This window comes from Sorghum bicolor, chromosome 10, assembly GCF_000003195.3.
Source record: "Sorghum bicolor cultivar BTx623 chromosome 10, Sorghum_bicolor_NCBIv3, whole genome shotgun sequence".
Taxonomy (NCBI): Eukaryota; Viridiplantae; Streptophyta; class Magnoliopsida; order Poales; family Poaceae; genus Sorghum; species Sorghum bicolor.
This window is the reverse complement of record NC_012879.2, coordinates 9028945-9055871: the sequence shown is the minus strand read 5'-3', so window position 1 is coordinate 9055871 and position 26927 is coordinate 9028945. Positions and strand designations below refer to the sequence as shown.

The following is a 26927-nucleotide window of genomic DNA, read 5'->3' as shown; positions in this document are numbered from 1 at the left end:
AATTATAAAATACAATGCAGTGACCTTTGCCTTACAGAATGACTCCATATCTTCAGTCCTACAAGATTCCAATTATGCCGTCGAACTTTAAAAATATTATGCCATAAAACAGGCAGTTCAGACACGTCCATGCGGTCAGATGCTGATTCAAACTTGAAAGCTTGTACCCTGCATAACGGACGGCCGTGTTCCCACACCCTGTAATTGAGCTTACGAAACAATAGTTTCACAAATTCCAGGCTTCATCGAAAGCCAAACACCTCATTTCTTATCATTTCAGAGTCTGTTCGGGTAAGGGCGCTGCCCCAGGTAAAACATGTGGACTTGGGATCCCAATCTCCTCTATCGGGAAGTCCAAACTATCAATATTGTACATATCGATTCAGTTTGGTCAATATATCTCAGGATGTACTGTTTCCTATACACAGACATATGGAAAACGATAAGGACGGATACAACAAAGTGGATGACTTGACAATGGTGGATTTACAACAGCCGTATGTCATTGTTGATCAACTAGGGGAAGTCCTGGAGCCCAGAGCTCTTGAAAGTTCTCTAATGATGACAGACTTCTCCTTTGCTTCTTTATCGCCTTCGAAATGCCATTTTCGGGACATTTCTTCAGCCTGCAGTTACAATACATGGAATGGTCCATCAATATTGTCACAGACCCACAGTAATCCACAGCTGACAGCCCCAAAGCAAACTTGAACAAAACTGAAGTACAATGTGCTGAAGGGAAAATACAATAAGCAATTGTTTAGCCAGAACAAGAATAGCAGAAGTTCACTTACCCAGCTTCTCAATGGAGCTATTTGTTCTTTAATCATATCAGCTCGTGGCTGCAGTGCATCTTTTCCTTTAGTTTTAACGTCATCTACCTGAAAGGAGAAACAAGAGTTGTTTCAGAGGGACTACTTGGCACTTGGATTTTTTTATCCTGAATGCAGGAGCTTTCATCTTCTTCATTGCTGCTCCTGTTAAGGATTGAGTTAATATCAAATGTTTGTTAAATAACCGCTTTGCTGACAAGACGAAAAAAATTCAATTCGGCTAGTTCATACAACCATAACGGCAAACGAGAAACTTGATTTATCATTGCATTATCCATGTGAAACCATAATATTTCAAATTTCCAATTTTTGAGACTAATATCACTACCATTGAACTTAAGAACCCCTTGACAGCCTCAAGGCTAACATCCAAAGTTTCATCACATAAATATTTCCACAGCTTATTTCAACAATAAACTCCTAGGCAAACTATTTCCAACATGAAATTTGTTAACTAAGGCTCCATTGGTGGCACAGAACTTTGCTGTTCCGCAGATAGCTCAGACCTTATTTTTTAAACTGAATTTCGCATTCCGTGGTTGAGCAGCAAACAGAACATAATCTAGCAAGGGCTCCTATGCCCTATTGTCATTCAAAGTGGCAGGGAGGATGTTACTTAAAAGATCATTAAATAATAAAAAAGTTCCACATTGACTCTGCATGATTATGGATCACTAAAGAATGCTAGGACTCATTTTTCTTATCCCTGTGCAACGAGAGTTTGTAGAATAGTGAGAACCATACAAATCAGCAATTTCCAAATGAAGAGAGCAGCATTCAAGAACTAAAGACAGAAAGACAAAATAATTAACTAGGAATCAAGAGATAAAAATGAATAAACAACGACAAAACCCTAACACGACTCAATGAGTTTAAACAATGCAAATGAAGAGCACGCTCTATCCTCTAGGCACAAGCTTAGCATTATTATTTAAATTCTGGCACATTGTACTTTTATTTTGGTTAAAAGGTCCTACATTCCCTCAGACATGTTCAGATTACATGACTTACTGAATGCAACTGTAGCTTATCTGCTGTGTACAACATCACAGCTGTTGCTCCTCCAAACACCAAAAAGGTTGCAGCAATGAATGCCTTCCCAACTGTAACAATAAAAAATGAGAACAGAAGATCTTCAAGGACACTTGAACTCAAATTTTTTAGGCAAGAAAATATACTCTGTGAGTATCCAGCAATTACGGCTTTCAACTTCTCAGGGTCCATGGGAGGTGGGGTCCTATCTCGCCGCCTTTCATTGGCTGTTGACGCCAAGTAGTTAGGTTGTTCATTTGGAAGCTGCCATCTGGAAAAAAAAGAACATACAAAAGCAAGTGAAAACACATTATTAAGTTGAAACCACAAGTAGGTCACAGGATGCATAAGCATAAAAAATACACGCATTCCAATTTGCAACTACAACAAATACTTAAATACTATACGTTAGGAAATGTTTTTCTTTACAGATCCTGACATCCTGTACAAAGCATGGTAAAAAATAAGAGTCACCCACGAGTTAGCATCCAAGCTTCAGCAGCTGTTATATGGTTCATCCACATATTTCTATTAATATGCATCTGTGTAACATCCCCTGATATTAATCAGCATTATATCTAAGCTATAAATATTTTGCATCTCCTCACTTATGAATTTATAAGTAGACAGGCGTAGGAGAACACAGCTTATAGAAGAGCATTACCCCTCATATTCATGACTTTAAAGACAGATATAGAGTGTAACAGTGTCTGGTTTCTTGATAATTCGAAGTGCCATGCTCTTTAAAGTTGTAATCAGGTTGAAAAACAGGTGATAGCTCAGTCAGAACAGCCTCCAGCAGAGAGGCTGCCCACCCAGCCTCAAATCCCGGTGCTCACAGATTGTGTAGTTACCTCCCTGAGAACAGGTTTCAGCAAGTTTTCCAGCTGGCCAGGGTTCAGTATTCCCTCACTCAAGATTCAGGACACAGCCAGCCAGGATGTCTTTTCTCCATGGTTGAGTTTTTTATTAAAAAAATATGTTAAATTCAGATATAATCTGAAGTACTTCAAATCCCTATAGCTGTATCAGATTAACAAATGAAAACGCCTTTTCTAACTGAGACCTGTGCACGTGATGAATATACTAGCTTTCTTTCTTTGAATATAGCAAATTCGTGTAGTGTACTTTTCTGCTGTTATCACCCATGCTGGACATGTAACCAACAGATCGAATTGTATATTCTGAACTGGTCCATACAAGATAGCAAATAGATCAGTGCATCCGGTGGTATAAATCTATTTGAAAATCATTTCCATACGAAAGCAAAAGCCTGTTTACACTACATTGTGCATAATGCTGCTCCAGATGTCAAAAAAAAAATCCAGATAATTACTTGCACCCGTATCTAGCATTCACAACTCCTCAATTGAAGAACTGCTTGTGCGTGTATCCAGGTTGCAAGCATGAAGCATGGACAATCGGCTACAAAATTAATCAGTTCAGCACATACGCGCGCACCCGGAATGCCAGAACTCAGAGAACTACTCTGAACGACGAATTTCAAATTCCGGAAAGGCCACGAGTGGGGATGGGCGTACCTTTTGGGGCCGAAGGTGGCCTGCGGCAGCGAGACGTAGGAGCGGAGCGGGTTGAGCGCGTCGGGGTGCAAGCCCGCAGCCTCGGCGCCGCCCGGCGGGAGGGCCCAGCGGGAGGACGCGGAGAGGGAGGCTTCGGCCGGGGGCGGCGTCCCCTTGATGGGCACGGAGTGGCGGAGGATCTCCGGCAGCACGTCGGGGGAGGGCTGCGCCTGCGCCGACGCACGCGCACCCCCGGCGGGCGCCGAAGCGGAGGGCGGGAGCTTCTCCGCGAGGCGGCCGACGGCGGTCTTTGACTCCTGGAGGAAGTACGCGCCCTCCTTGGCCGCGAGGCGGCCGGCGAGGAAGCTCATGGACGGCGGCGCGTTGGGCCGGCCGGGAGTTCGGGCGGGCGCAGCCGCGCAGGCAATTGATCGAGCAAGACAGCAGGTGGTCTGCGGCGAGGTTTGGATTTGGGTTTTTGACTCTTCCCCGATTGAGAAAGGCCCGAGGATCGAGCTTTTGTAGCTGGTATGATCGCTCGAGGAGTCGAGGGACACCGAACACGGCGGCAGAGAACGTAAGGAGTGACGTGGAGGGCAGCATGTTTGTATGATTGTTTTTTCTTTTATTTATTATTTATTATGTCATCCTCTACTTCTCTCGGGTCTGCTAAATTCTACGGACTCCAACAGAGTTGACAAAAATGGATGGCTAAATTCAAGATTTAGCCAACCTCTAAAATAGAAAATCATGTAAAAAACAAAAATCTCCAACAGTCTTTCTATATGACAAATCATATGGCTATCGGAGCATGCAAGAACTCCGGGATAGATGATTTGCTATTTTAGCAAACCAAATACAATAGCTGTTGAACTCTCTTTTCTCTAACAAAATAGTCAAATATAGAATACATAACATGGATAGCTTTTCTCTTGGAGTTGCTCTTAGGTCCTGTTTGGTTCCCCTTGCTAAATTTTAGCTAGCTAAACTTTAGTCACTTTAGTAACTAAAGATTCAAACACATTAACTAAAAGGAGCTAAAATAGTTTAGTTCCATTAGTCACCCAAGAATAGCTAAAATAATTTTAGCTAACTAAAATTTAGCAAGAGAAACCAAATAGGCCTTAAGTGTCCCATTTAGGGCTTTCTTTAAGTGTCCTATTTAGGGCTTTCTGCGATAATAATAATTTCTCAGTAGTCCATCTGTCACGTGACAATGTAATTGTCATTGCCAATAATAGAGGACTAAAACTGCATAGTGTTTTTTCTGCTGCTGTTGCTGATTTGCTGTGAAAGAAAAATATTGTTCTTTCGTTAAAAAAGTACGACTGATTTTGGCTGATAAGCTCATGTGAACAAGATCGAGCATGAAAATAGAGATATTGTGTTTTTCTTTGACGAAATTAAGTTCTTGCCATTTGTTTATATACAACAAAATTAAGAATTTTATCTAAAAATTCGAAGGAGAAAAAAAAGGTTCGAGCATGAAAATACAGAAATTGTGTTTTTCTTTGACGAAATTAAGTTCTTGCCATTTGTTTATATACAAGAGAACGTTTGGATCCAACTCTTAAAAATGGTTGGATCATGAGTTAAAGTGTATATAAACTATTACCAACTCTAAACTAACTACTGAAATTAATAGTTAGCAGTTGATCAGCTAATAATTAGCCAACTTTGGGTGCTACTGGATCAGAGGCTCTTACATGAGGCCTTGTGTGCCTCTAGTTAGGTTCCTGCGTGATATGAGTGTTGTGTACTTGTGTGTGCTGCACCTGCAAGTGTACATTTTAGACGTATTCTCCAAAACAAAACTGCAACCCCTGAAAGGAAATTCAGAAATAAGAAAAGGAACAAAATAAAGAGAAGTGTGTCTAACCATGTCTTGGGAAGCAAGTCGTTCCAGCTGAAGACCCCTTCCCTTCTGCAAGACTGCATTACCTGTTTATTTGCCTTGGTCAACAAGTCCATTTGCCACAACAGTCAACTACTGCTCATCTTATGATACTAAGCTTCTTCAAATGTGACTATCTAAGAATCAAAGGCCCTTTTAGTTGCTCTCGATAAAGTTTATCGCACATCACATCGAATATTTGGACACATACATGGAGTACTAAATGTAGAGTATTTATGAAACTAAAAACATAGATAGAGAGTAATTTGCGAGGCGAATCTTTTGAGCCTAATTAATCCATGATTGGACACTAATTTTCACATAAGACAAAAATGCTACAGTACTATTGAACTTTAACACCCTCAACCAAACACCCTTTTTTATGCAATGCTGATCTTTAGCAGTAGGCATGAAGTATGGAATACGTCAAATGTGACTCCCTGGCCAGGGCTCTATTTCATATCAGAATTGCAACTATCAATCCAAAGGTCTCCATACAAAATGCCTTCCAATACATTCATCACAACACCAGACATCAGGTGCTTCTAACATCACACTGTGAATCACGAATCTGACTTTGTTCATTCCCAATTTCAGGGCATTTCCAAAGAAAATAGTCAAAACATTAATATACAAGAGTGCCCTTGGATGAGCACATAAGCATGCACAAAAAGGAACATTTCTCTCACTGATAATGAAAGCTTTCAGTTGACATAAACTTACAACCTAACTATATGCATCGCTTATGGTACAATGAACAAAAGAATGTTAAAAAAGGAGTCAAGATGCCATCTGGCTCCATCGCATGGTAGCAACAATGGAGATGGCAATACACGATTGGCAGAACTCTGGCAGAATGATTTGTTGAATGGTAACCCGAGTAGAATTGAGGCACGATAGCAATAGCCAATTAGCAATATCAACAATAAGAATGTTGTTGCTCAGTTTGGTCAATATATTACTTCCAGAGTCAGCTGCAGATGATGCACCTTCATTCACAGAATGATTTAGCTGACCCCAATCAAAAATATGGCGGCATTGTTGTCCAGATGCAAAATTTAGTCCCTGGTCTACTTCCATCAAACATGAGACAAAATTCTGCCAAAAATCCAAATCCAACATGATGCCTAGCAGTAGATCATGGCAGTAAGAGAATGGATGAGCTAGTCAGCTATATTGCTTCTCTGATACAAACAAGAGCTCAATCACTGTATTTTCTTTTTTACAGTTTGATTCCAAAGTAGTTCAAGGGCAAGAGATATATCCAGATTTCTGAAGCACAAAAGAACTACCTTCGGCATCTCATTGGTATAGTCTTATCTCATTGGTATAGTCTTTCTTCTAAAAAAGAAGTATTGGTATAGACACAAGAAACTATCAAAAAAAAACCTATTGCTCTGTTCTGCACATGCATTCTGAACATCGTGGATGTCTAAATATGCTTCTTGCAACAGGCCTCTCATGAACTTGCTTAGTTTGATGTATGAGTTTTCTTACTCTACTTTCAAATTCATTCCACTCAATCGTGGCATTCTTCACAAGTATGCTGGCTAGCCGGCGCTTGTTTGGCCTTATTGTGGGAAGGTCCCCACCACCATAGTACATGCGGTAACCTTGAACAAGAGAAGAGAATTGACTTCCTGGGTCAGTCATAGCAAATGCATCGGCAGCTGCACATGCAATGAAGTCCAGGGCTGCCAACTGCAAACCAGAGCATAAAGAAGTTATTCAATTAAGCGTAGCCATAGTTCACAAGATACTAATGTAAATTAGCAAATATCACAACCATTTTCTTATCCTTCATGTCAATCTTGCAGTTACAGGTTTGCTGCTCATATGAATTAAATCTAAACTGAGAGCAGAAAATAAAATAAGCACTTCTGTTACTGGTTTGCTGCCCACATGAATTACCTCTAAATTGAGAGCAGAAAATAAAACTAGCACTTCTTGACTTTTACAGTTTTACCTTTTAGCCTCTATTTATGTGACAGCAGCAGTCTGAGGACATAATCTATTCAGTCAATCTACAAACAAATAATCAGGTAGCTACTACCTGAATTTTCTATTTGGTTGCTTATTTTCTACGTTTTTACATGCTAACACTGTCTATATATCTTTCTAACTAAATAATGCAAGAAGAGGTCACATATCTGACGGAAATTTACCTGAGATGAGAAGTTCCTAAATGGTTCAAGCTCTGATGGAGACAGAAGGGTTTCTTTAGTTACTAAAGCAGGATAAAGACGACTTATGGCAGCCATCCTATCCTTCCCTCCATAAATTTCAGCGCCTGCAATGTATATCTTTGTGCTGCGCTTGAAACCAATAGCAGCAAGCATAAGCACAGCCTCTTCAGGTGCAAGGGGACATTTGCCTTCAGACCGTAAGAAAGCAGCAGAGGGCAACCTAACAAGATACAGTTCTGTCAGAAATGCTTGTTGATGAAAAATAGGCAGCAACAGATTAAATATTAGGATGTCATTTTTGTTCAATATTGTTAATTGTCATGTAATGTAGAACTGCAAACATACTTTGTTGTCTTCTTGAGTTCTGACAGAACAGGAAAGTGAATTTGGCGATAAGCTTCTAGTTCGTCTTCCTCATCTTTGCCACCACCAAAGTAACACAATGAGTATGCAACCATATCAATCTCAAACCGGAGATGAACAGCCAGATATTTGGATGCATCACTCTTGTTCGCACTGGGGTCAGACTTGATGGCAAACTGGCCTAAAAGATTATCCTTCAAAGGCGACGAAGAGGCCCTACGGCCATGCAACCTCTCTACAAGAACTGCACCAGTTTCTTGAATTTTGTGTACAAAGCGAAGAGCATGAAAATTACATCTGCATCGCAATCTCTGTGGAACAGTACCCATACAGTCAGAGCATGCACTTGTTTTTTTTTTCCTTATGGGAGGAACAGAACAAAGAGAAGAAAACAGCAGCACAGTAACCAATATTCATCTGTAGTACTATCTTGAGTCATTCATATCTTGACAGTTCATCATATAAGTTAGACTAGTGTACTAAAGGATTCTATAACACTGATGCCAAAATAACCATTTCCTGTCCCAGTAAAAGTGTAAATGCATCATGAGTTTAGTGTCAAATAATCATATCTTCACAGAACATCAAGTAAGTTACACTAGAGTACTACACGATTCTAAATAATGATACCAAAATAACAATTTCCTATCTCAGTAAGAGTGTAAACACATCATAGTGGGAAACAATTCAAGAAAATTAACAAACTCTGATATGCGGATAAATGGTATTGGTAGCAATCAGCACAATATGGCAACTCCAGTAAAAAGTACTCCCTCCGTCCCAAAATAAGTCCCCATCTCGCATTTCAAGGTGTCAAACAATCTCAATTTTGACCGAATATATACAAAAAAAAGTACTAATAATTGCGATACCAGATAAACATCATTAGGTTAATTATGTCATGTATTTCATAGTAAACCTATTTGGACTTTGGAGATACAAATTTTGATACAATTTTCTATAAACTTCGTTATAGCTGAGATTGGTTGACTCCTCGAAATGCGAGTTGGAGACTTATTTTGGGACAGAGTAAGAGTGTACTAGATGTCTAGAACAGGCACAGCTGAATATTTTATTATGACAAACACTATCTTTATGAATACATAAATAGGTCAATAATGGTACTGCATATTAGATTTGTCTCAGAAAATACTTTCCTACTGTCAATTTTATCAGATTCTACAGATATATCACAAATAAATTGCCAACCCAAATAATGTTGAAGAGAACATTTCAGTGTCCAAAATGAACTTACGTCACATTACTAGTTGGAGTAATACCTGAAGGTCAGAAGGTATTGGGTCAAAAGATAAGCGATTGCCAAATCCTATAAAGTGAACAACTCTGTTTCTCAGTAAAATTGGTAGTATTTTTTTCACATATAAACTGGGCTTTGCCTCTTTCATGACATCTGTATCATTAACCTGCAGAGGAAAAGTTAAACAATAATGAATTCAAATTCATCTTTCTACCAATGTACTTTCTATAACTGACAAAACTGAGGTTAGTTACTTACAAGGCTACCAATCGCCTCCAAGTCTAATGACTGCAGCTCTACTGGAAGATCCTTTACAATCTGAATATCAGATTTCAGATATTTGATAAAATAATCCTCCTGATATATATCGCCAAACTGACTAAGATATTGAACTCAATTTGTCATTTATGCAAAATATAATAATCAGTTATTGAAATAAGCTATCTAAAACATTAAACATAAGACAAAGTTGTATTTTAAAAAAACGTGTACCTTTTGTCCAGCCACACATTACTGTACAAGAATTTTGGGATGACAAGAGTTGCATTGAGCAACCGCGAGATTGTAACTGCATTACAAATCTGTTAAACAGAAGAAGGAAAAAGAAGATTGAAATTGATGCCATAACTGCAAAACAAATTCACACACCAAAAAAAAAAACTTCTCCAAGCAGATTTGCTACGATTGCCAGCAATGTTAAGGATGTTAGTAGATTACTGAACAACTCACCGCAACTCTTTGCTGGTTTATGCCACCATTAGCACTGATCATGATGTAGCCATTGGTTCCCTCTTCAATTACAAAGAATAGATGTCAAAGGAACAAGGCACTGGATCAAACATATGCTGGAAATATGAAAAATAAACCAATGCAACTATCAAGATAAATGCACACCAATAACATTGAGAAACATAAATCAGCACCTACCTGAGGCTTTCCAATCCCTTTGGTCAGAACACGGTCTCCACATAGTAGCATTTATCGGCTCTTCCCACAAATCCTTAGGTTCAGGCCTGGTCTCTGCCTAGGTAATTAGCATTACACATTATGTCATTACCAATGACATATTTCAATGTGCATGTGTGTGCAATATATGGCCAGTTTAGAATATGTAAAGAGCATGTAGCTTCATTTATTATGTTACCTCTGCCAAAGCATGGCCTGCCAAAGCAAGCAACCGGGTGAGCATAACCCTATGTGCCCTCTTCCCCTTAGCAGCACCAGACACCTCTTCCTTAAAACATTCCAGTAATGAAAACCATGCGTAAGAAATAATGTACATAAACACCAAAAGTGAGCAGCGGTTGCCATGGCACCCAAGAATTACATTATCACAATACATTACTCTATCCATTTCTTTTAATAAGGCAAATTAGGATTTGAGAAAGTCTTTCAAGATATACTTTGGCCATTAATTTACAGTACAATATATTATCAGTTACTCTAAAACCCAGACCATACTAAAATAAAAGACAAGTGAAGTATGAATCTATTGATGCATCTGCCCAAACATGCAAATGTTCTGATAAATCGAAGGTCAAAATAATATTTAACTTTGTTTTATTCTAATACGCCCAACACTTTGAAATGGAGCGAGTATGGCTTTAGGTGCAAGATAACGTCATAATATCGTGCCTTGAAGACTTTGTTAATGTTACTGGAGATTTAGCCTGAATTAATTTATTAAAAGCTAGATGTAGAATTACAAAATTGCAACTGAACAATAGAGCAGTATTTTTTATGGCTAGTTGACTACAAATTAGTAAGAACACTCATGCTCTCCCCCAGTGCAAAATACTCTCTTGGCTAAGCTAACACTTTGAATTGATAGCTACGGGGTCATCACCATATATCAATCGCCCCAGCAAACTAATCACATCAACCGAACCGGATGATAGCTACTCTACTAGACACTCATCAGTCAGTAAAGAAGGCCAACCACTGCATTACCAGAGTCAAGAGCGACGAATTGACAGTAGCGGGCGCGCGGGGCGGGTGGCGCCTCAGCCGGAAGTGCGGGCGCGCCGAGGGGTCCTGAAGTCGGGAGAACATCCACCAGTTCATGACGAAGAAGAAGGCCACGAGGGCGCCCCAGACCAGCAACCCGCGCGGGCGCCGCCACCCCCTCCGCTGCTGCTGCTGCCGCCGCCTCGCCCGCGGCAGCGCGGCGGCCACCGGGGAGCTCGCCGCCGCCAGGAGCGGCAGCGGCGGGGGCACCGCCGCCTCGGGCATTCCGGCGCTGGATTTGGATCTCGACGAGCGGGGTTCCGTGGGAAGCGAGCAGAGGAGTGCAGCACGAGATGCCGGGTGGCTCGTCGGATCCTGAGATCGCCGTGCGATTAGTTTAAGCTGCAGTTTGATGGAGAGGTTAATTTTTTATTAGTATGTGCGCCCTGAGCTCGGCAGATCGGAGCAGAGGTGTAGTAGTCGGGGGCGGGAGTGGCAACTGGCAAGGAGGAGAGGGGGTGAGCCGGGGCAGCCGGCGAGCCGCGGTCGATCTCGGTTAAGGCTCGCTAGTGTAGTACGTAAATATTATCTAATTATAGACTAATTAGGATCAAAAGATTTATCTCGTGATTTACAAATAAACTGTGTAATTAATTTTTATTTTCGTTTATATTTAATGCTTCGTGCATATGTTATAAGATTTTATGTGACGCAGAATCTTGAAAACCTTTTTGTTTTCAGGTAAACTAAACAAGGCCTAAGGCATGCGCGGCGCGCGTGCGGTTTTGGTGTGCCCTGAACTCAAGAATTTTTTTACTTTGCCTACTTTAATACTTACGTTTATAATTTGTTAATTATTATTTAGTTATAGACTAATTAAATTTAAAAAATTCAATTGTAATCTAACTATGTTTAAAAGATTTGTCTCGTAAATTATAGACAAACTATATAGTTATATTTTAATCTATATTTAATACTTCATACATATATCCAAAGATTTAATGAGAAATCTATGCTGCGGTGTCTGTCCAAGGCAGTAAAATACATTCTGGCTTTAATTTCTAGTCCCTAAATTTATTATGGACTTGATATTAGTTCAAGTGTGTCTTAAACCCGCTCCATATGCCATGGCATGCTGATTTAGTACTAACAAGATTTTGACATTGAGTTCATTTACACGGCGATGCTATTTATATTCTAAACTTTTAAAATTGCCTTGTTTAGTTCCACTCAAAATCTAAAAACTTTTTAAGATTTCTCATCACATCAAATGTTGCGGCACATGTATAGAGCATTAAATATAGATAAAAAATAACTAATTCCACATTTTACCTATAATTGCGAGACGAATCTTTAAGTTTAGTTAGTCTATAGTTAGACAATATTTGCCAAATACAAACGAAAAGTGTTACAGTGTCCAAATCCAAAAAGATTTTGGATTTAAACAAGGCCTTACATATTCGGGTCCCCAAACTTAATAAGGCCTTGTTTAGTTCACCCCAAAAACCAAAAAGTTTTCAAGATTCCTCATCACATCGAATCTTGCGGCATATGCATGGAGCATTAAATATAGATAAAAACAAAAACTAATTACACAGTTTATCTGTAAATCATGAGACAAATCTTTTGATCCTAGGCCTTGTTTAGTTCCGAAAAAATTTCAGATTTCGCTACTGTAGCACTTTCATTTTTATTTAACAAATATTGTCCAATCATGAACTAACTAGGATCAAAAGATTCGTCTCGTGATTTACAGACAAACTGTGTAATTAGTTTTTGTTTTTGTCTATATTTAATGCTTCATGCATGTGCCGCAAGATTCGATGTGACGGGGAATCTTGAAAATTTTTTGGATTTTGGGGTCAACTAAACAAGGCCTAGTTAGTTTATAATTAGACAATATTTGCCACAAACAAACGAAAGTGCTACAGTAGCGAAAACCAAAAACTTTTCGCATCTAAACAAGGCCTAAGGTAACATCTAAGTCCCTAACTTCCAAAATTGCATATTCGAATCTCCAAACTTGCTAATTAAGACATATAGGTCCAAATTGTCTTTTTTATATGAACCACATATGGTAATTTGGGGTCCACATGTCGTCCCTCGTTCTCATCTTCTTTCCCTACTCCCTCTATGTTGTCATCACCACTCTCTCTTGCGCCACCATAGCCAAAGAAGTAGGCTAGTAGAAGCAACACCACCGCTGTGACCAAGCGACAATAGATGGTTTCTACATGCTCCCTTCTATCCTCCACAAGACTATAAAAGCTTGGCCTTGACCAAGGCCCCATGGTGGCTGACCATGGGTGATCTAGGCTTCTCGCCCTCAGCTTTGGCGGCGACTAGATCCACGCTAAGCGGGGGTCTTGATGTATAGTATTGTCCAAACACCACTAGACCAAGGGTAGGAAGCATGTCAAGACTAAGACAAGTGTCGAGGGTATCGGTAAGGGGTACCCTCAGCAATACGCATTATGAGATTGCCCGTATGAAGGTCGAAACCCTTAATTCGACGCTCTAATCTTACGTATGCGCCGCCATCGACGGTCGCAGCCTCGAAGACGGAAATAGTCTCGAGCGAATCGGTTCAGGACTCGAGCGACGACTGTCGTCGATGACGGAAGCGGGCTCGAGCGAACCAAGAGGAGTCGGGCGCGAGGACACTGTCCGCCGCCTGACGCGCGCACGCGAGCAGGAGCATTAAACGCACCTGACGCTTCCCCACCTAACACACAGGTCATGGGAGGCGTGATAGGGAGCAAGCTTCTGTCCCATCGTTCTTTTTGCAGCCTTCCCACCGAACGACCCAGGGCGTGTCAGGACGCAGGAAACAAGGATGGAACGTCTAATCGGGACCCCCTCGAGATACCCAAGGTCAGCGCTCCAGATACCAGCGTATTACACGGCGTCCAACCCTCGACCAAACAGGGCCCCTACCCAGGAACAAGTTGGGCGTCGACTAACTTCATCACAGCTACGCCGTCGGGTCCGCCACCATACCGTACAAGCGTGCGACCTCAGGACCGGCACAAGGCGGCTGGCAGGGCAGAACACAGGAGCACGCGTAATCATCACCGAGCTATCAAGATGGGACGGCTCGAGGCCATGCCGTACGGAAGCCTCGAGTAGGTCAGCGCTCCATGCGGCTATCGATCCCTACTCTAACATCTATGCATGTACCCTGTGTCTCTCCTTGGAGCTATAAAAGGAGGGACTCAGGAATAGAAGAGGGACAGATCACAACACAAGAACACACACACACGTACGCAGTAGAGCTACGCACTTCATACCACGCTTGTATTCGCCCCTGTACAAGCACTTAGGTGCAAGATAATACAAACTCTCTCCCCCCCGCTGGACGTAGGGCCTACTCTCGCCCGAACCAGGATAAATCTCAGTGTCTTCTTGCATCACCATCCGGAAAGGGGAGCACGCATACAAATTTACTCGTTGGTGTGACCCCCCGGGGGATAAAACACCGACAGTTGGCGCGCCAGGTAGGGGTCCTGCGTGTTCTTCACCGATTTCCCACCACTTTCCGGATGGCTACTCCTGCCTCGCCGCTTCCGCGCTCCACGGTGATTTGGTTTGGGAGTCTCGAGTTCATGTCTACGGGCTCCGGCTACGACATGATCTTGCTCTCAGTCAAAGGACCAGGAGGAGTCCGCGTTACGCCAGCACGGTTGAAGGCTCCAAGACGCCCTCACCACCACGCCTCCCCGCCTAAGAAGAGGCGCGGGCAGCACCACCACGGCCCCTCTGCTTCAGCGCGACCAACAACTCGCGCAAGGCAGGATGTGGGCCACAAGGCAGCGACACCGTGTGACCGAGCAACCAGCACGACGACTCAGCATCACGCGACGACGGGGGAAGACGCGTCTCGCGCGCCCTCCCCCACCGCAGCTAGGCAACGTCCACACGGGTTGTTCTCCCCAAGGGCGGCACTGCCGTTCGGGTTGGACAACGCCGCGGCGTCTCTCGCCAAGACGATATGCCCAAACGCTCAGACGTACGTGGAAAGACCAATGGTCATCCCACGTAGCTCTGAAGCGCGGCGGCCGACGTCCGAACTGCCGGACCTTTCCCGAGTACGAGGCCTCCGCCGTCTAGGCCCCGGACGATACTCGATCACCTCCCTCAGGCAGCGATGGCTGGAGGAAGGACGTGGGTGTTTCCACGCTGCCGAACCGGACTCCGACTCCGAGACAAACAGCTATGACCCTATGAGGGAATGCTATCACCTCGACGGGGCGGCAGAAACCACCGACGAGACACGGGATGCTGCTGCGGGCGGTCGAGCCCCCGCGGCGCAAGAAGACCCCAGGACGCCTGGGAACGACGGACGGCTCGACCCTCTTCCTCATGAAGATAGAACTGCGCAGCTCGCACAACTGCGGGAGCTCAAGATGAAGCTCGACGAAGATCGCGAGCGCCTCGTCCTACTCGAGCAAATCCTCGAACAAGACCTGCCCTACCCGCCGGGCGGAAGTGTCCGCAGACGCGCTCGAGAGGTACATCGACAGATCGTCGGCGATACAGAGGCGGAGCAACCTGTCAGCCGTTTCCCTCGAGCAGGCCAGAATGTAGTGGCAGCAACCATGCTGCTACGAAACATGCCAGAACCGTCAAATTCCCAGGCCCGACGAATTCGAGATGAAGTTCAGACATTGCTCCAGGTGGCAGCAGTTCAACAAGCCGAAAGTTCGGCATCTCGACGACGAGGAGCTACCACAGAGAAGCGCGACGAACAGCCTCTAATCGAAGAGGAGGTGTCTGTCCAGCAACAACCTCCCCCTCGAGGTAGAAAGACCGCTCTCATCCTCCCTGCCGACAATCAACGTCGACACGATGCGCGACACGACGTCAAAGAAAATAGACGCCGCCGGCACGGAGACGCGGAAGAACGTGGTTATAGCGCGCATCGCGGCGGGAGGTACGACAGCGACGAGGACCGGGTGGCCCCCGAACCACCGGGCCCCCGGGTTCGCAGCACGCCCCTGCCTAGTCCATTCCGACCCCCAACCAGCATCGCGAAGTACAATGGAGAAACCAAGCCAGAGCTATGGCTGGCCGATTTCAGGCTGGCTTGTCAGCTAGGAGGCGCTCGGGGGGATGATCGAGCCATCATCAGACAGCTACCCCTTTTCCTCTCCGACACCGCCCGTCGATGGCTCGAGGAACTCCCGGCCAATCAGATTCACAACTGGGTCGACCTGGTCAGAGTCTTCGAGGGTAATTTCAAAGGGACCTATATACGGCCAGGGAACTCGTGGGACCTCAGCAAATGCAAACAGAAGTCAGGGGAGACTCTACGGGAGTACGCTCGACGCTTCTCGAAGCAGCGCACTGAGTTGCCACACATCCCCGACCACGACGTCATCTTGGCGTTTGTCTCGGGCACCACCAGTCGAGACTTGGTGCGGGAATTAGGCCGCAATCGACCTCAGACCGTCGACGAGCTGATGGACGTAGTAGCTAACTACGCGGCAGGGGAGGAGGCAGTCGGCGCCTTCTTCAGCTCAGAAGGAAGAAAAGGCAAGCAGCCCGTCGACGAAGATGGGACTTCCAGTCGAGGCCTCAAGAAAAATAAAAGGAAGCAGAAAGTACGGCAGTTCCACCAGGGAGATTCGGGCGACGACCTCGTCGCCACGATGGATCGAAAGAAGCCGCGAGGCCCTCCGGAGGGAGGCATCTTCGACAAGATGTTGGAGGAGCCGTGCCCTTACCATAAGGGAGGCGCTAACCACAAACTCAAGGACTGTCGCATGCTGAGAAAGCATTTCGACGGTCAGGGGTTCAAAAAAGATACGCGCGAGGACTCCAAGAAGGAGAAGGCTGGCGGCAAGGAGGACAACAAAGATGACGACAGCTTCCCCGCCGTCCACGACTGCTACATGATCTATGGCGGGCCTTCGACTCAGTTGACCGCGAGGCAGCGCAAAAGGGAGCGTCGCGAAGTCTTTGCAGCAAGAATGGCGGTGCCCCAATATCTTAGCTGGTCAAGCACTCCCATCACCTTCGACCGAGAAGATCACCCTGACAAGGTGGTCACCCCAGGCGTCTACCCGCTCGTCGTCGACCCCATCATCATCAACACCCGACTCTCGAAAGTGCTGATGGATGGTGGCAGCAGCCTCAACATCATCTACCTCGAGACCCTCGACCTCCTCGGCATCGACAGAGGACGCCTCCAGCCAAGCGCCGGCGGTTTCCATGGCGTCGTACCAGGGAAAAAGGCACTGCCAGTAGGTCGAATCGACCTACCGGTCTGCTTCGGCACGGCGGCCAACTTCAGGAAAGAGACCCTCACCTTTGAGGTGGTCGGGTTCCGAGGCACGTACCACGCCATCATCGGGCGCCCGGGCTACGCCAAGTTCATGGCTATACCCAACTACACATACTTGAAGCTGAAGATGCCTGGTCCCAAAGGCGTCATCACCGTCAGTTCCTCCTTCGAGCACGCGTACGAGTGCGACGTCGAGTGCGTCGAGTACGGGGAGGCGGTCGAGAGCTCCACCGAGCTCGTTGCAAAGCTCGAAGCCATGGCCGCTGAGGCTCCAGAACCTAAACGTCATGCGGGCAGCTTTGAGGCGGCGGAAGGAACTAAGAAGATCCCGCTCGACCCCAACAACTCCGACGGCAAGGTGCTGACGATCAGCACCGACCTCGACCCCAAATAGGAAGCCGTGCTCGTCGACTTTCTCCGTGCGAATGCTGATATGTTTGCATGGAGTCCCTCGGATATGCCGGGCATACCAAGGGAAGTCGCCGAGCACTCCTTGGAGATTCGAGCCGGTTCCAAGCCAGTGAAGCAGCGGTTGCGCCGATTCGACGAGGAAAAGCGCAAGATCATTGGCGAGGAAGTCCACAAGCTTTTGACGACCGGATTCATCAAGGAGGTTCATCATCCTGACTGGTTAGCGAACCCTGTATTAGTTAAGAAAAAGAATGGAAAAATGAGGATGTGTGTCGATTATACTAGTTTGAATAAAGCATGTCCGAAAGTTCCTTTTCCATTACCACGCATTGATCAGATTGTCGATTCTACCGCGGGATGTGAAACCCTTTCTTTCCTTGATGCTTATTCCGGTTACCATCAAATAAAAATGAAGGAGTCCGACCAGCTCGCGACCTCTTTCATCACGCCTTTTGGGATGTATTGCTACGTGACCATGCCATTCGGGCTTCGAAACGCCGGAGCCACGTATCAACGTTGCATGCTCCACGTTTTCGGCAAACACATAGGCTCAACGGTCGAGGCCTACGTCGACGACATTGTCGTCAAGTCAAAGCAACGAGGAGACCTGATCCAGGACCTCGAGGTTGCCTTCAGCTGCTTACGCGCCAGCCGGATCAAGCTTAATCCCGAGAAGTGCGTTTTCGGCGTGCCTCGAGGCATGCTCTTAGGATACATTGTTTCACAGCGCGGTATCGAGGCTAACCCCGAGAAAGTCTCGGCCATCACGAAAATGGGGCCAATCCGAGACATCAAGGGTGTCCAGAGAGTCACGGGGTGCCTGGCGGCTCTGAGCCGTTTCATCTCGAGACTAGGAGAAAAGGCATTACCATTATATCGACTCCTGAAGAAGGTCGACCGCTTTTCTTGGACCCCCGAGGCCGAGGAAGCACTCGAAAAACTGAAGAAGACGCTGACCTCGGCACCAGTCCTGGTTCCACCTCAACCTGCGGAGCCTCTACTCCTCTACGTCGCGTCGACGACCCAGGTCGTCGGCGCGGCGGTGGTGGTCGAAAGACAAGAGGAGGGTCACGCGCTGCCGGTCCAAAGGCCAGTCTATTTCGTCAGCGAGGTGCTCTCGGAGACCAAGGCGCGTTACCCCCAAATCCAGAAGCTGATCTACGCCGTAATCCTTGCCCGCCGCAAATTACAGCATTACTTCCTTGGTCATCCTATCACGGTGGTCTCTTCTTTCCCTTTGGGCGAGATAATCCAGAGCAAGGAGGCCACGGGAAGGATAGCAAAGTGGTCGGTCGAGCTCATGAACGAGACTCTCACTTACGCGCCTCGAAAGGCCATCAAATCGCAAGCCCTGGTAGACTTCGTCGCGGAATGGACGGACTCCCAGCTTCCCCCAACTCAGGTCCAGGCGGAGCTGTGGACAATGTATTTCGACGGGTCACTCATGAAAACTGGGGCAGGGGCCGGCCTACTATTCATCTCACCCTTGGGCGTCCACATGAGGTACATAATCAGGATTCACTTCGCCGCATCTAACAATGTCGCAGAGTATGAGGCCCTCGTCAACGGTCTCAAGATCGCTATCGAGTTAGGAGTCCGACGCCTCGACGTCCGAGGCGACTCCCAACTCGTCATCGACCAGGTAATGAAAGCCTCGAGTTGCCATGACCCAAAAATGGAAGCATACTGCAAGGAGGTGCGTCGACTCGAAGACAAATTCCACGGCCTCGAGCTTGTCCATGTCGCTCGACGCTACAACGAGGCAGCCGATGAACTCGCCAAGATTGCATCTACCAGAGGCACAGTGCCGCCTGATGCGTTCTCAAAGGATCTACACGAGCCATCCGTCGACCTAGGCACGGGGGCTGGCGTCGACGCCACCATCGCCCAACCAACCAATGCTGTCGATGCGCTCTTGATGGAGGAAGAGGTGATGGAAATAGAACGACGACCGGGTCGACCGTTCGATTGGCGCACACCGTTCCTCGACTGCCTTATCCGCGGTGAGTTGCCAGAAGACAGGACAGAAGCTCGTCGTATCGCTCGACGGGCCAAATCATATGTGATCTACGGTGAAGACAACGAGCTATATCGACGGAGCCCGACGGGGATCTTACAGCGTTGCATCACCATAGAGGAAGGCCGAAAACTCCTCGACGACCTACACTCGGGGGCTTGTGGCCACCACGCCGCCCCGCGGACCCTTGTAGGAAACGCTTTTCGGCAAGGTTTTTACTGGCCAACGGCCGTGGCGGATGCCATCGAGCTAGTACGCTCGTGTCATGGGTGCCAATTCTACGCCAAACAGACGCACCTGCCCGCCCACGCTCTTCAGATGATCCCCATCACCTGGCCGTTTGCGGTGTGGGGACTCGATTTAGTAGGACCTCTACAAAAGGCGAAAGGAGGGTATACCCATTTGCTGGTGGCTATCGACAAGTTCTCCAAATGGATCGAGGCTCGGCCCATCACCAACATCCGCTCCGAGCAGGCCGTCCTTTTCTTCTCCGACATCATCCATCGGTTTGGGATCCCCAATGTCATCATCACCGACAACGGCACCCAGTTCACTGGCAGAAAGTTCCTGGATTTCTGCGATCAGCATCACATCCGTGTGAACTGGTCCGCAGTAGCCCACCCCCGAACTAACGGCCAGGTTGAGCGTGCCAACGGCATGATTTTGCAAGGACTCAAGCCAAGGATCTACAATCGATTGAAGAAGTTCGGCAAGAGATGGGTCGAAGAGCTTTCCTCGGTCCTATGGAGCCTAAGGACAATGCCAAGCAGGGCCACCAAATACACCCCGTTCTTCATGGTCTACGGCTCTGAGGCTATCCTCCCCACAGACCTCGAGTATGGGTCACCTCGACTCAAGGCTTACAACGAGCAATCGAACAAAGAAGCTCAAGAAAACGCGGTCGACCAACTCGAGGAGGCTCGAGACATGGCCCTCCTCAACTCTGCTAGATATCAGCAGAGACTCCGACGCTACCACGACAAGCACGTGCGCAAGAGGGACCTCAACGTAGGCGACCTTGTCCTACGACGCCGGCAAAGCAACCAAGGACGCCACAAGCTGACCCCACCTTGGGAAGGCCCGTATGTGGTGGCCGAGGTCCTTAAGCCAGGAACGTACAAACTGGCGGACGAAAAGGGGGCAGTCTTCACCAACGCATGGAACATCGAACAGCTACGTCGATTCTACCCCTAGAAGTCCTAGAATTACGATCCTACTTTTTGTACGAAGACTTTGTAAATGAACGCATGAATAAATAAAGTCTTTCCCTCGAGCGGCTTCTTTCCGTACCAAAAATAGTTACGAGTGATAGTCTCGACGTCAAAAGGGGATGCCGACCATGACCCATCATAGTCCGCACCCCCTCGGGGGCTACCAGAGGGACGACCCCTCCCCAAACGTCGAAAAAGCCAAAAAGTTTCTCTCTTCCCTACTTAGTAAACCTTGAACGATCGAGTAGTCGAGGCGCCTCGAGCCCCTCGAGGACCGAAGGATAGCGAGCCTGAGAACACCTACGCCCCCGGGCTATGGAAACTCTACTCACTCCCTCACCCTCGAGGCGATCGAAGCTGTCTTTTACGAAAAATCGAACAAGGAACACATGTGTAGGCGCAAAAAGAAATAAAAGAACCTCGAGTGGAAAGACAAACAAACATTTAAACAACCACAAAAATACTGTATCGCTTAAAAACAGGATTAACAGAGTTTTATACAAGGGGCCCCAGGCACCCCGAGCAGGCTCGCAGGCCTCAGTCCATGGTACGATCCTCGCCACCCTCACCTCCGCCCGAGCTAGCCTCAGGAGGGAGCACCTCAGGCTCAAAGAGCTTGGCCAACCTTTCTCCAGGAGCCTCCGCGTCGTCGATCAAGGCATGGAGCCTCTCCTCGTTCTCCGCGTCGGTCTTGGAGATGTCGGTGACGAAGCCATGGGATACCACCTCCATGTCGTAGGAGAAGCCCGAGCAGACAACCGCCATCGCCCGCTTCACCCCGATGTGGAGAGCATCCCGCACCCGATCTCGCAGCGTTGCGCCTATGTAGCACAACTGGTCGATCAGGGCGTCGCCTCGAGTGTCCTCCCTCGACTCATCCATAGGCTCGACCTCCCAAGAGGCCGAGAGATCGCTTATTGCCGTCCGCACTCGACGGTTCAGAGCAACCTCAGCCTCGAGCTGAGCCTTGGCGTTGCGAGCCTCGGCTTGGGCGGCCAGGAGTTCGTCCTTGAGCCCTATAAACGCCAATACAGAGAAGGTTTAGAAAAAACTCAAGCACACCTCGAAAAGGAAATTCGACAAAGGAAACATACCTTTGATGCTCTCCTCTAGAGCCGTGTTCTCGCCAACCAATCTGGTATTGGCACGCTCGATCTCTCTGTTGGAGCGCGCCAGCTCAGTATTGGCGACGCGGAGATCTTCGATCACCCTGCCAGCCTGGGCGACGGCTCCACTCTTCTCCAGCAGTTCTCCCTTCAGACGCTCGACGTCGTCGGAGAGACTGCGGGATCGAGCTCGCTCTATCTCGAGGTCTTCGAGGGCTTTCTTCTTCGCGTCCTCGGCGGCACCTCTGGCGACCTCATTGTCCACGTACGCCACCTTCATCTTCTGGAAGGTATCGCGGAGGGAGTCCAGGTCGGTTTGGAGAAGGCCCTTTTCCTTGTCCAGATCCGCGATGACGCTCTTGTGGGACAGGACCTCCTCCCGGGCTCTGGACGCGGCCTCCTCGACTGTAAGAGTCCGCTCCCGTAGCCGCACCGCCTCCTCCTCCGCCTTCTTCGAGACCTCTCGGGCCTCGGCCAAAGCAGCCTCCCTCACTTTCTTCTCCTCCTCGAGTGCTATAAGATCTTTATAAGCTTTAAGCAGCTTTTCCTGCGACTCGAGGAGTTGATCCTTGAGGAGGGGAAGCTGCTCCCATCCGCCCCTCGTGGCGTGAATGAAGCTAGATTTGATGCGAGAGGTCTCTTTCATATCCTGCGAATCAGGGGTCAGGGGGATTAGAACACAGAAACCCAAAAGCACCACCAAGATTGGAGCTCGAGAAACACTTACAAAATAAGCTGGCCCAAGCCCGTTGTTGATGACGTCCGATAGGAGCCCCACCACGTGTTTCATCCAAAGGCGGAGCTCCTCGACGTGCTCCCACTTCTCGACCTCCTTCTTGTCGTCGAGGAAGATATTGGGCTCGGACGGGTCGCTGGAAGCTCGGATACGAATCCGATCGGGACACCAGTTCTCCATCTCCCGATCGGCCCGCACCTTGACGCCGCGGAGAAAGTTCTCGACGGTCTCGAGGGAACCCCCGTGGCGCAAGAACAGGTCGGCGAGGCAAGGGAACCGCCCGTCGTCATCCACCGTCTTCCATGTACCGTCCTTACTCCCAGACGACCCGATCTCGTCCTCCTCAGAGGGAAAGCGGTCCTCCCACGCTCGACGCTCCCGGAGGAACCCTGGGGCGATCCCGTCCATGCCGTAGAGTGTCCTCTTGATCTCGGACTCGGGGTCGGTGGGGGTGCGCATCATGCAGGCGAGCGCCACCACTCCGTCCGCTCGCCCCGACTCTGCCCGGATCGCGGCAGGCGCCCCCGGGAGAAGCCACGCTGGGGTGGGAGGCCCGTACACCGGCAAATCTCCCTCTTGATCGCCGGGCTCTTGCGACGCCTGCGGCGCCGGTCCGGCCAAAATTTGAGGCGGGGGCTCGAGTGGCTCGTTCTCTTGGCCCCCCAGCTGCTGTTGCCGCCCCAGCTGCTGCTGCTGCTCGTCCTGCTGATGCTGCAGTTGCTCCTCCGGCTGGGGTTGCTGCTGCTGCTGCTCCAGTGACGGCTGCGCCGCCTCGCGCTCCCGCGCCTCCTCCTCCACCATCTTCCTTTGCGTCTCGAGGGCTCGAAGGCCTGCGGGCCAGGGAGTCCGTCCTGCGACGTTGGGAGTCGACGCCTCTTCCTCCATGGGTCGAACGCCCCCAGACGCTTCGTTACCATCAGACGTATCGCTGATGGTGATGGGCTCCCCCTCGACCCCCAATCGAGGGGGCTCGGGGGCTCCCTCTGACGCTCGCGTCTGGGGGGTCGCATCATGAGTTGGTGGCGGCGGAGTAGGCGCGGGACGAGGCGAAGCCATCTCGACGCCGGCTGAAGGTTGGGTGCTTGACGGGCCTGCAAAACAAAGGGTAAGGGTCAGACGTTATGATAACCGACGTAATAATATCACGACACCCAGGAATTAACTACGAACCTGGTTCCGTGGAGGCGGCACCCGTTCTGAGCCTCTTGGCCATCGATGGTTGGGCCTGCTCGAGGGTCCGTTTCAGCCTGAGAAAAAGTCAGCATGTGAGGAAAGGTGAGAGAATGAGGGGACAAAGACCGCAACAACAAAAGGGCTTACCCCACGGGCAGAACGGCTCGCCTTCCGCCACCCCGACCAGCGGGCCTCGAGCCACCCCGCGTCGGGGCGCTAGGCCCCTCGAGGGCAGAAATTGGCCTAGGTACGTCGGATCCCGCTTGGCGGGCGCCGGGACTCGCGCTCCTACGGCCGGCGTCTCCTTTCTCAGAGGCCGCAGCGCGACCGCGGGTCAGCGGCCCCGACGCCTGGGACCTAGCCGGACCGCTCTCCTTGGGCGCCAGGGGAGGGCGCGGTGCGTCCTGGCCCGCCTTGAGCGCGGAAGGAGCGTCGGGCCGGGGACGACGAGACCCGCTCGGACCCTCCTCCGGCGCCTCCGTCCGGGGGGCGTCGACGTCATCTCGAGGCGGGCCCTCGAGGATCCGATCGAGACGCGACGCCATCCCCTCGGAGTCGTCGCTACTCTCGTCGTCGTCATCGTCATCGTTGGGGGATTCTTCCTCAGGCTCCCCCCTCTGCCTGGATTTGGCTCGACGCACCTCTAATGCTTGGCGGTCGAGATTCTTCTTCTTCTCCCCCTTTTTTGCGGAGTCCTTGGCAGACTTCAACTTCTCGGCGGATTGGCGTCGTTTGTCGCGATCGACCTCGTCCTCCTTTACTGGAGGCCTCGAGGACCGGACATCAATCCAACCCTGCCAAAACTAAGGTAGACTTAGAAAAAAAGAGAGGGGAGAGGGGAAACCTAGAATCGAGGATGCGCGCAAGAAGAAAGCGTACCAGATCGATCGAGCCTGCGTCGGGTCGCATGGGGAAGCCGTTGACGTGCTCCGGCTTAAAATCACCGGCAATTGCGGCCCTGACTCGGGCCGCGACTTCATCGTCCGTCGGAGGCTCGCTGGACATCCGACATGCCTCGAGGTCCCGAGACGAGACGCCAGGGCCCATCTCGTCCATCCTCAGCGGTCGTGACATCAGAGGGAGAACTCTCCGATGATGGACGGCCGAGAGGACGAGGGCGGCGGTCAAACCTTCCTGGCGAAGCTTCTTCAGGGCGTCGAGGAGAGGGTCGAGCCGAGGCTGATGAGCTTGGACGACGCCGTACGTCCAGTCCGCTGGGCGCTCCAAGATCAGACGGCCCGAGTAGGGAGGTAGGAGGTTGTCGTCGTTCCGCAGGTAGAACCATTGAGAGTCCCAACCGGCATGGTTGGTCAACAACCCTACCGGGATGTACTCCCGCGGCCGGTCCGTCTTCCCCGTCTTCTGCACCAGATTGAGGCAACCCGCTCGCACGGGTTTCCTCACGCCCGTGGTTCCGGTGGAGGCGTGAAACAGCTCGCCCCTGTAGAGGTGGAGCCACAGCTCCCAGTGCGGCATCATCCCTAGGAAGCCCTCACACACGGCGGCGAAGACCGCCGCCACGGTGATGGCGTTCGGGGAGAAGTGCTGCAGCTCCACCCCATAATGGAAGCAGAGGGCCCGCATGAAGCGGCTTGGAGGCGCGCCCAGACCGTGGCGGTGGAACTTGGCGAACGACACCACGTAGCCCTCGGGTGGCTGAGGCGCCCTGTGGCTCGCTGGCGGCGCGATCCACTCTGGCGACGACAGCGAGGTGCGGCGGCGCAGCAGTCCCTCCTTCTCGAGCTCTAACAGCCGGCGCTCCGTCATCGACGACGGGCGCCAGTCATCGGCGGCGACGTGTCTTACAGGCATCTTGGCTAACGGGACGGTGGGTTCGCTACGGCTCGAGGGGGCGTGTGCGCGTGAGATGACGAGAAAGCAAAGGCAGCAAAGGAACGAGAGCGAGAAGGCGGAAGGGAGAGGAACGGCGGTGACGCGACGACATATTTATAGGCAGCTGTCCGCCAACGGACAGATCCGAGAAGTAAGGTAACTCCCCCCATAAATGCGCCGCCTGACAGCTCTCTCTCTCTCTCCTCACAGGCCGGACTCTCCGAATTCCTCGCCGATACGGTGTCGTAACGTCATCCGCCTAAAAAGACGCGCCCAACGGGCAGAAATGCGAACCGCCACGACCGTTTCCTTCCCTTGTAAGCTAAGGGACATAACCGCAAAAGTCTCGGGAGGTCGATGGCTGGCCCGCCGAAAGGGTTCGACAGCCGATCTCGAGCGCTAGAGTCAGGGATCCCCAGCGAGCGGTCGAAGATCGAGGCCCGCCTCGAGGACTCGCTGGTGATGTTCAAGGTAGGGTCGAGACAGTCGAGAGGAATCCCCCCGAAGGGAGGCATCGAGCCGCTGGACTCTATCGAATGAGACCAGTATCCCCGACCACGTCGACCCTGCTTTATGAGGACGCCTCCGGGCTACAGCTGACCCCCTCGAAAGGGGCACAGGTTCTCACTTGGACTACCCACTAGGAACTCAATTTGGGATGGAAGACGCTCGCTCTATCGAGAGTACGTCGAAACCCCCGGGCAAAAACGAGCCAGTCAGAACCTTCCACCACTGGTGTCGAAAGCGTTTCTGCGAATTAGAAACATAACCCTCGAAGGAGTCAAAAACTCCTCCGAGGGCTCGGGGGCTACCCCGCGGGGTCGCTCGCGCGCCCCCACGAAAATTCGACCGTAAATCAAAACCTCCATTCGAGCGCTAGCGCTCAAATGGAGGCTCGGGGGCTACTGTCGAGGGTATCGGTAAGGGGTACCCTCAGCAATACGCATTATGAGATTGCCCGTATGAAGGTCGAAACCCTTAATTCGACGCTCTAATCTTACGTATGCGCCGCCATCGACGGTCGCAGCCTCGAAGACGGAAATAGTCTCGAGCGAATCGGTTCAGGACTCGAGCGACGACTGTCGTCGATGACGGAAGCGGGCTCGAGCGAACCAAGAGGA

At 49.2% G+C, this 26927-nt stretch overlaps 2 protein-coding genes across 7 annotated transcripts; both read right to left on the bottom strand.

Moving 5' to 3' along the window:
* On the bottom strand, window positions 225–3965 carry LOC8061489. 2 transcript variants are annotated; one of them, XM_002436738.2, is made up of 5 exons: window positions 3407–3953; window positions 2012–2136; window positions 1845–1936; window positions 795–881; window positions 225–626 (listed from the first exon to the last, which is right to left on the bottom strand). In XM_002436738.2, the coding sequence occupies exons 1-5, from the start codon at window positions 3754–3756 to the stop codon at window positions 513–515; spliced, it is 768 nt and encodes a 255-aa protein (XP_002436783.1). In that variant the 5' UTR covers window positions 3757–3953; the 3' UTR covers window positions 225–512. The 2 variants fall into 2 exon arrangements, 1 of the variants encoding a protein (XP_002436783.1); XR_002448106.1 differs by having other exon boundaries at window positions 565–626; window positions 795–977; window positions 3407–3965.
* LOC8065705 (uncharacterized protein At1g04910) lies at window positions 5771–11550 on the bottom strand. 5 transcript variants are annotated; one of them, XM_002436737.2, is made up of 10 exons: window positions 11037–11550; window positions 10231–10320; window positions 10014–10110; window positions 9816–9877; window positions 9579–9667; window positions 9345–9465; window positions 9109–9252; window positions 7811–8139; window positions 7445–7685; window positions 5771–6980 (listed from the first exon to the last, which is right to left on the bottom strand). In XM_002436737.2, the coding sequence occupies exons 1-10, from the start codon at window positions 11316–11318 to the stop codon at window positions 6669–6671; spliced, it is 1767 nt and encodes a 588-aa protein (XP_002436782.1). In that variant the 5' UTR covers window positions 11319–11550; the 3' UTR covers window positions 5771–6668. The 5 variants fall into 5 exon arrangements, with proteins under 5 accessions (XP_002436782.1, XP_021306022.1, XP_021306023.1 ...); XM_021450347.1 differs by having other exon boundaries at window positions 10014–10106; window positions 11037–11079; XM_021450348.1 differs by lacking the exon at window positions 11037–11550 and having other exon boundaries at window positions 9816–9931; window positions 10231–11030.

Excerpts from the sequence above, each read along its gene's own strand:
- LOC8061489 (XM_002436738.2), bottom strand. The coding sequence starts at position 3,756 with ATGAGCTTCCTCGCCGGCCGCCTCGCGGCCAAGGAGGGCGCGTACTTC. Across the intron at positions 2,137-3,406 it reads GCCACCTTCGGCCCCAAAAG|ATGGCAGCTTCCAAATGAAC; the intron begins GTACGCCCATCC and ends TTTTTTTTCCAG. Across the intron at positions 1,937-2,011 it reads AATTGCTGGATACTCACAGA|TTGGGAAGGCATTCATTGCT; the intron begins GTATATTTTCTT and ends TTATTGTTACAG.
- LOC8065705 (XM_002436737.2), bottom strand. The coding sequence starts at position 11,318 with ATGCCCGAGGCGGCGGTGCCCCCGCCGCTGCCGCTCCTGGCGGCGGCG. Across the intron at positions 10,321-11,036 it reads ATTCGTCGCTCTTGACTCTG|GAAGAGGTGTCTGGTGCTGC; the intron begins GTAATGCAGTGG and ends GAATGTTTTAAG. Across the intron at positions 6,981-7,444 it reads TTAGGAACTTCTCATCTCAG|TTGGCAGCCCTGGACTTCAT; the intron begins GTAAATTTCCGT and ends TCTGGTTTGCAG.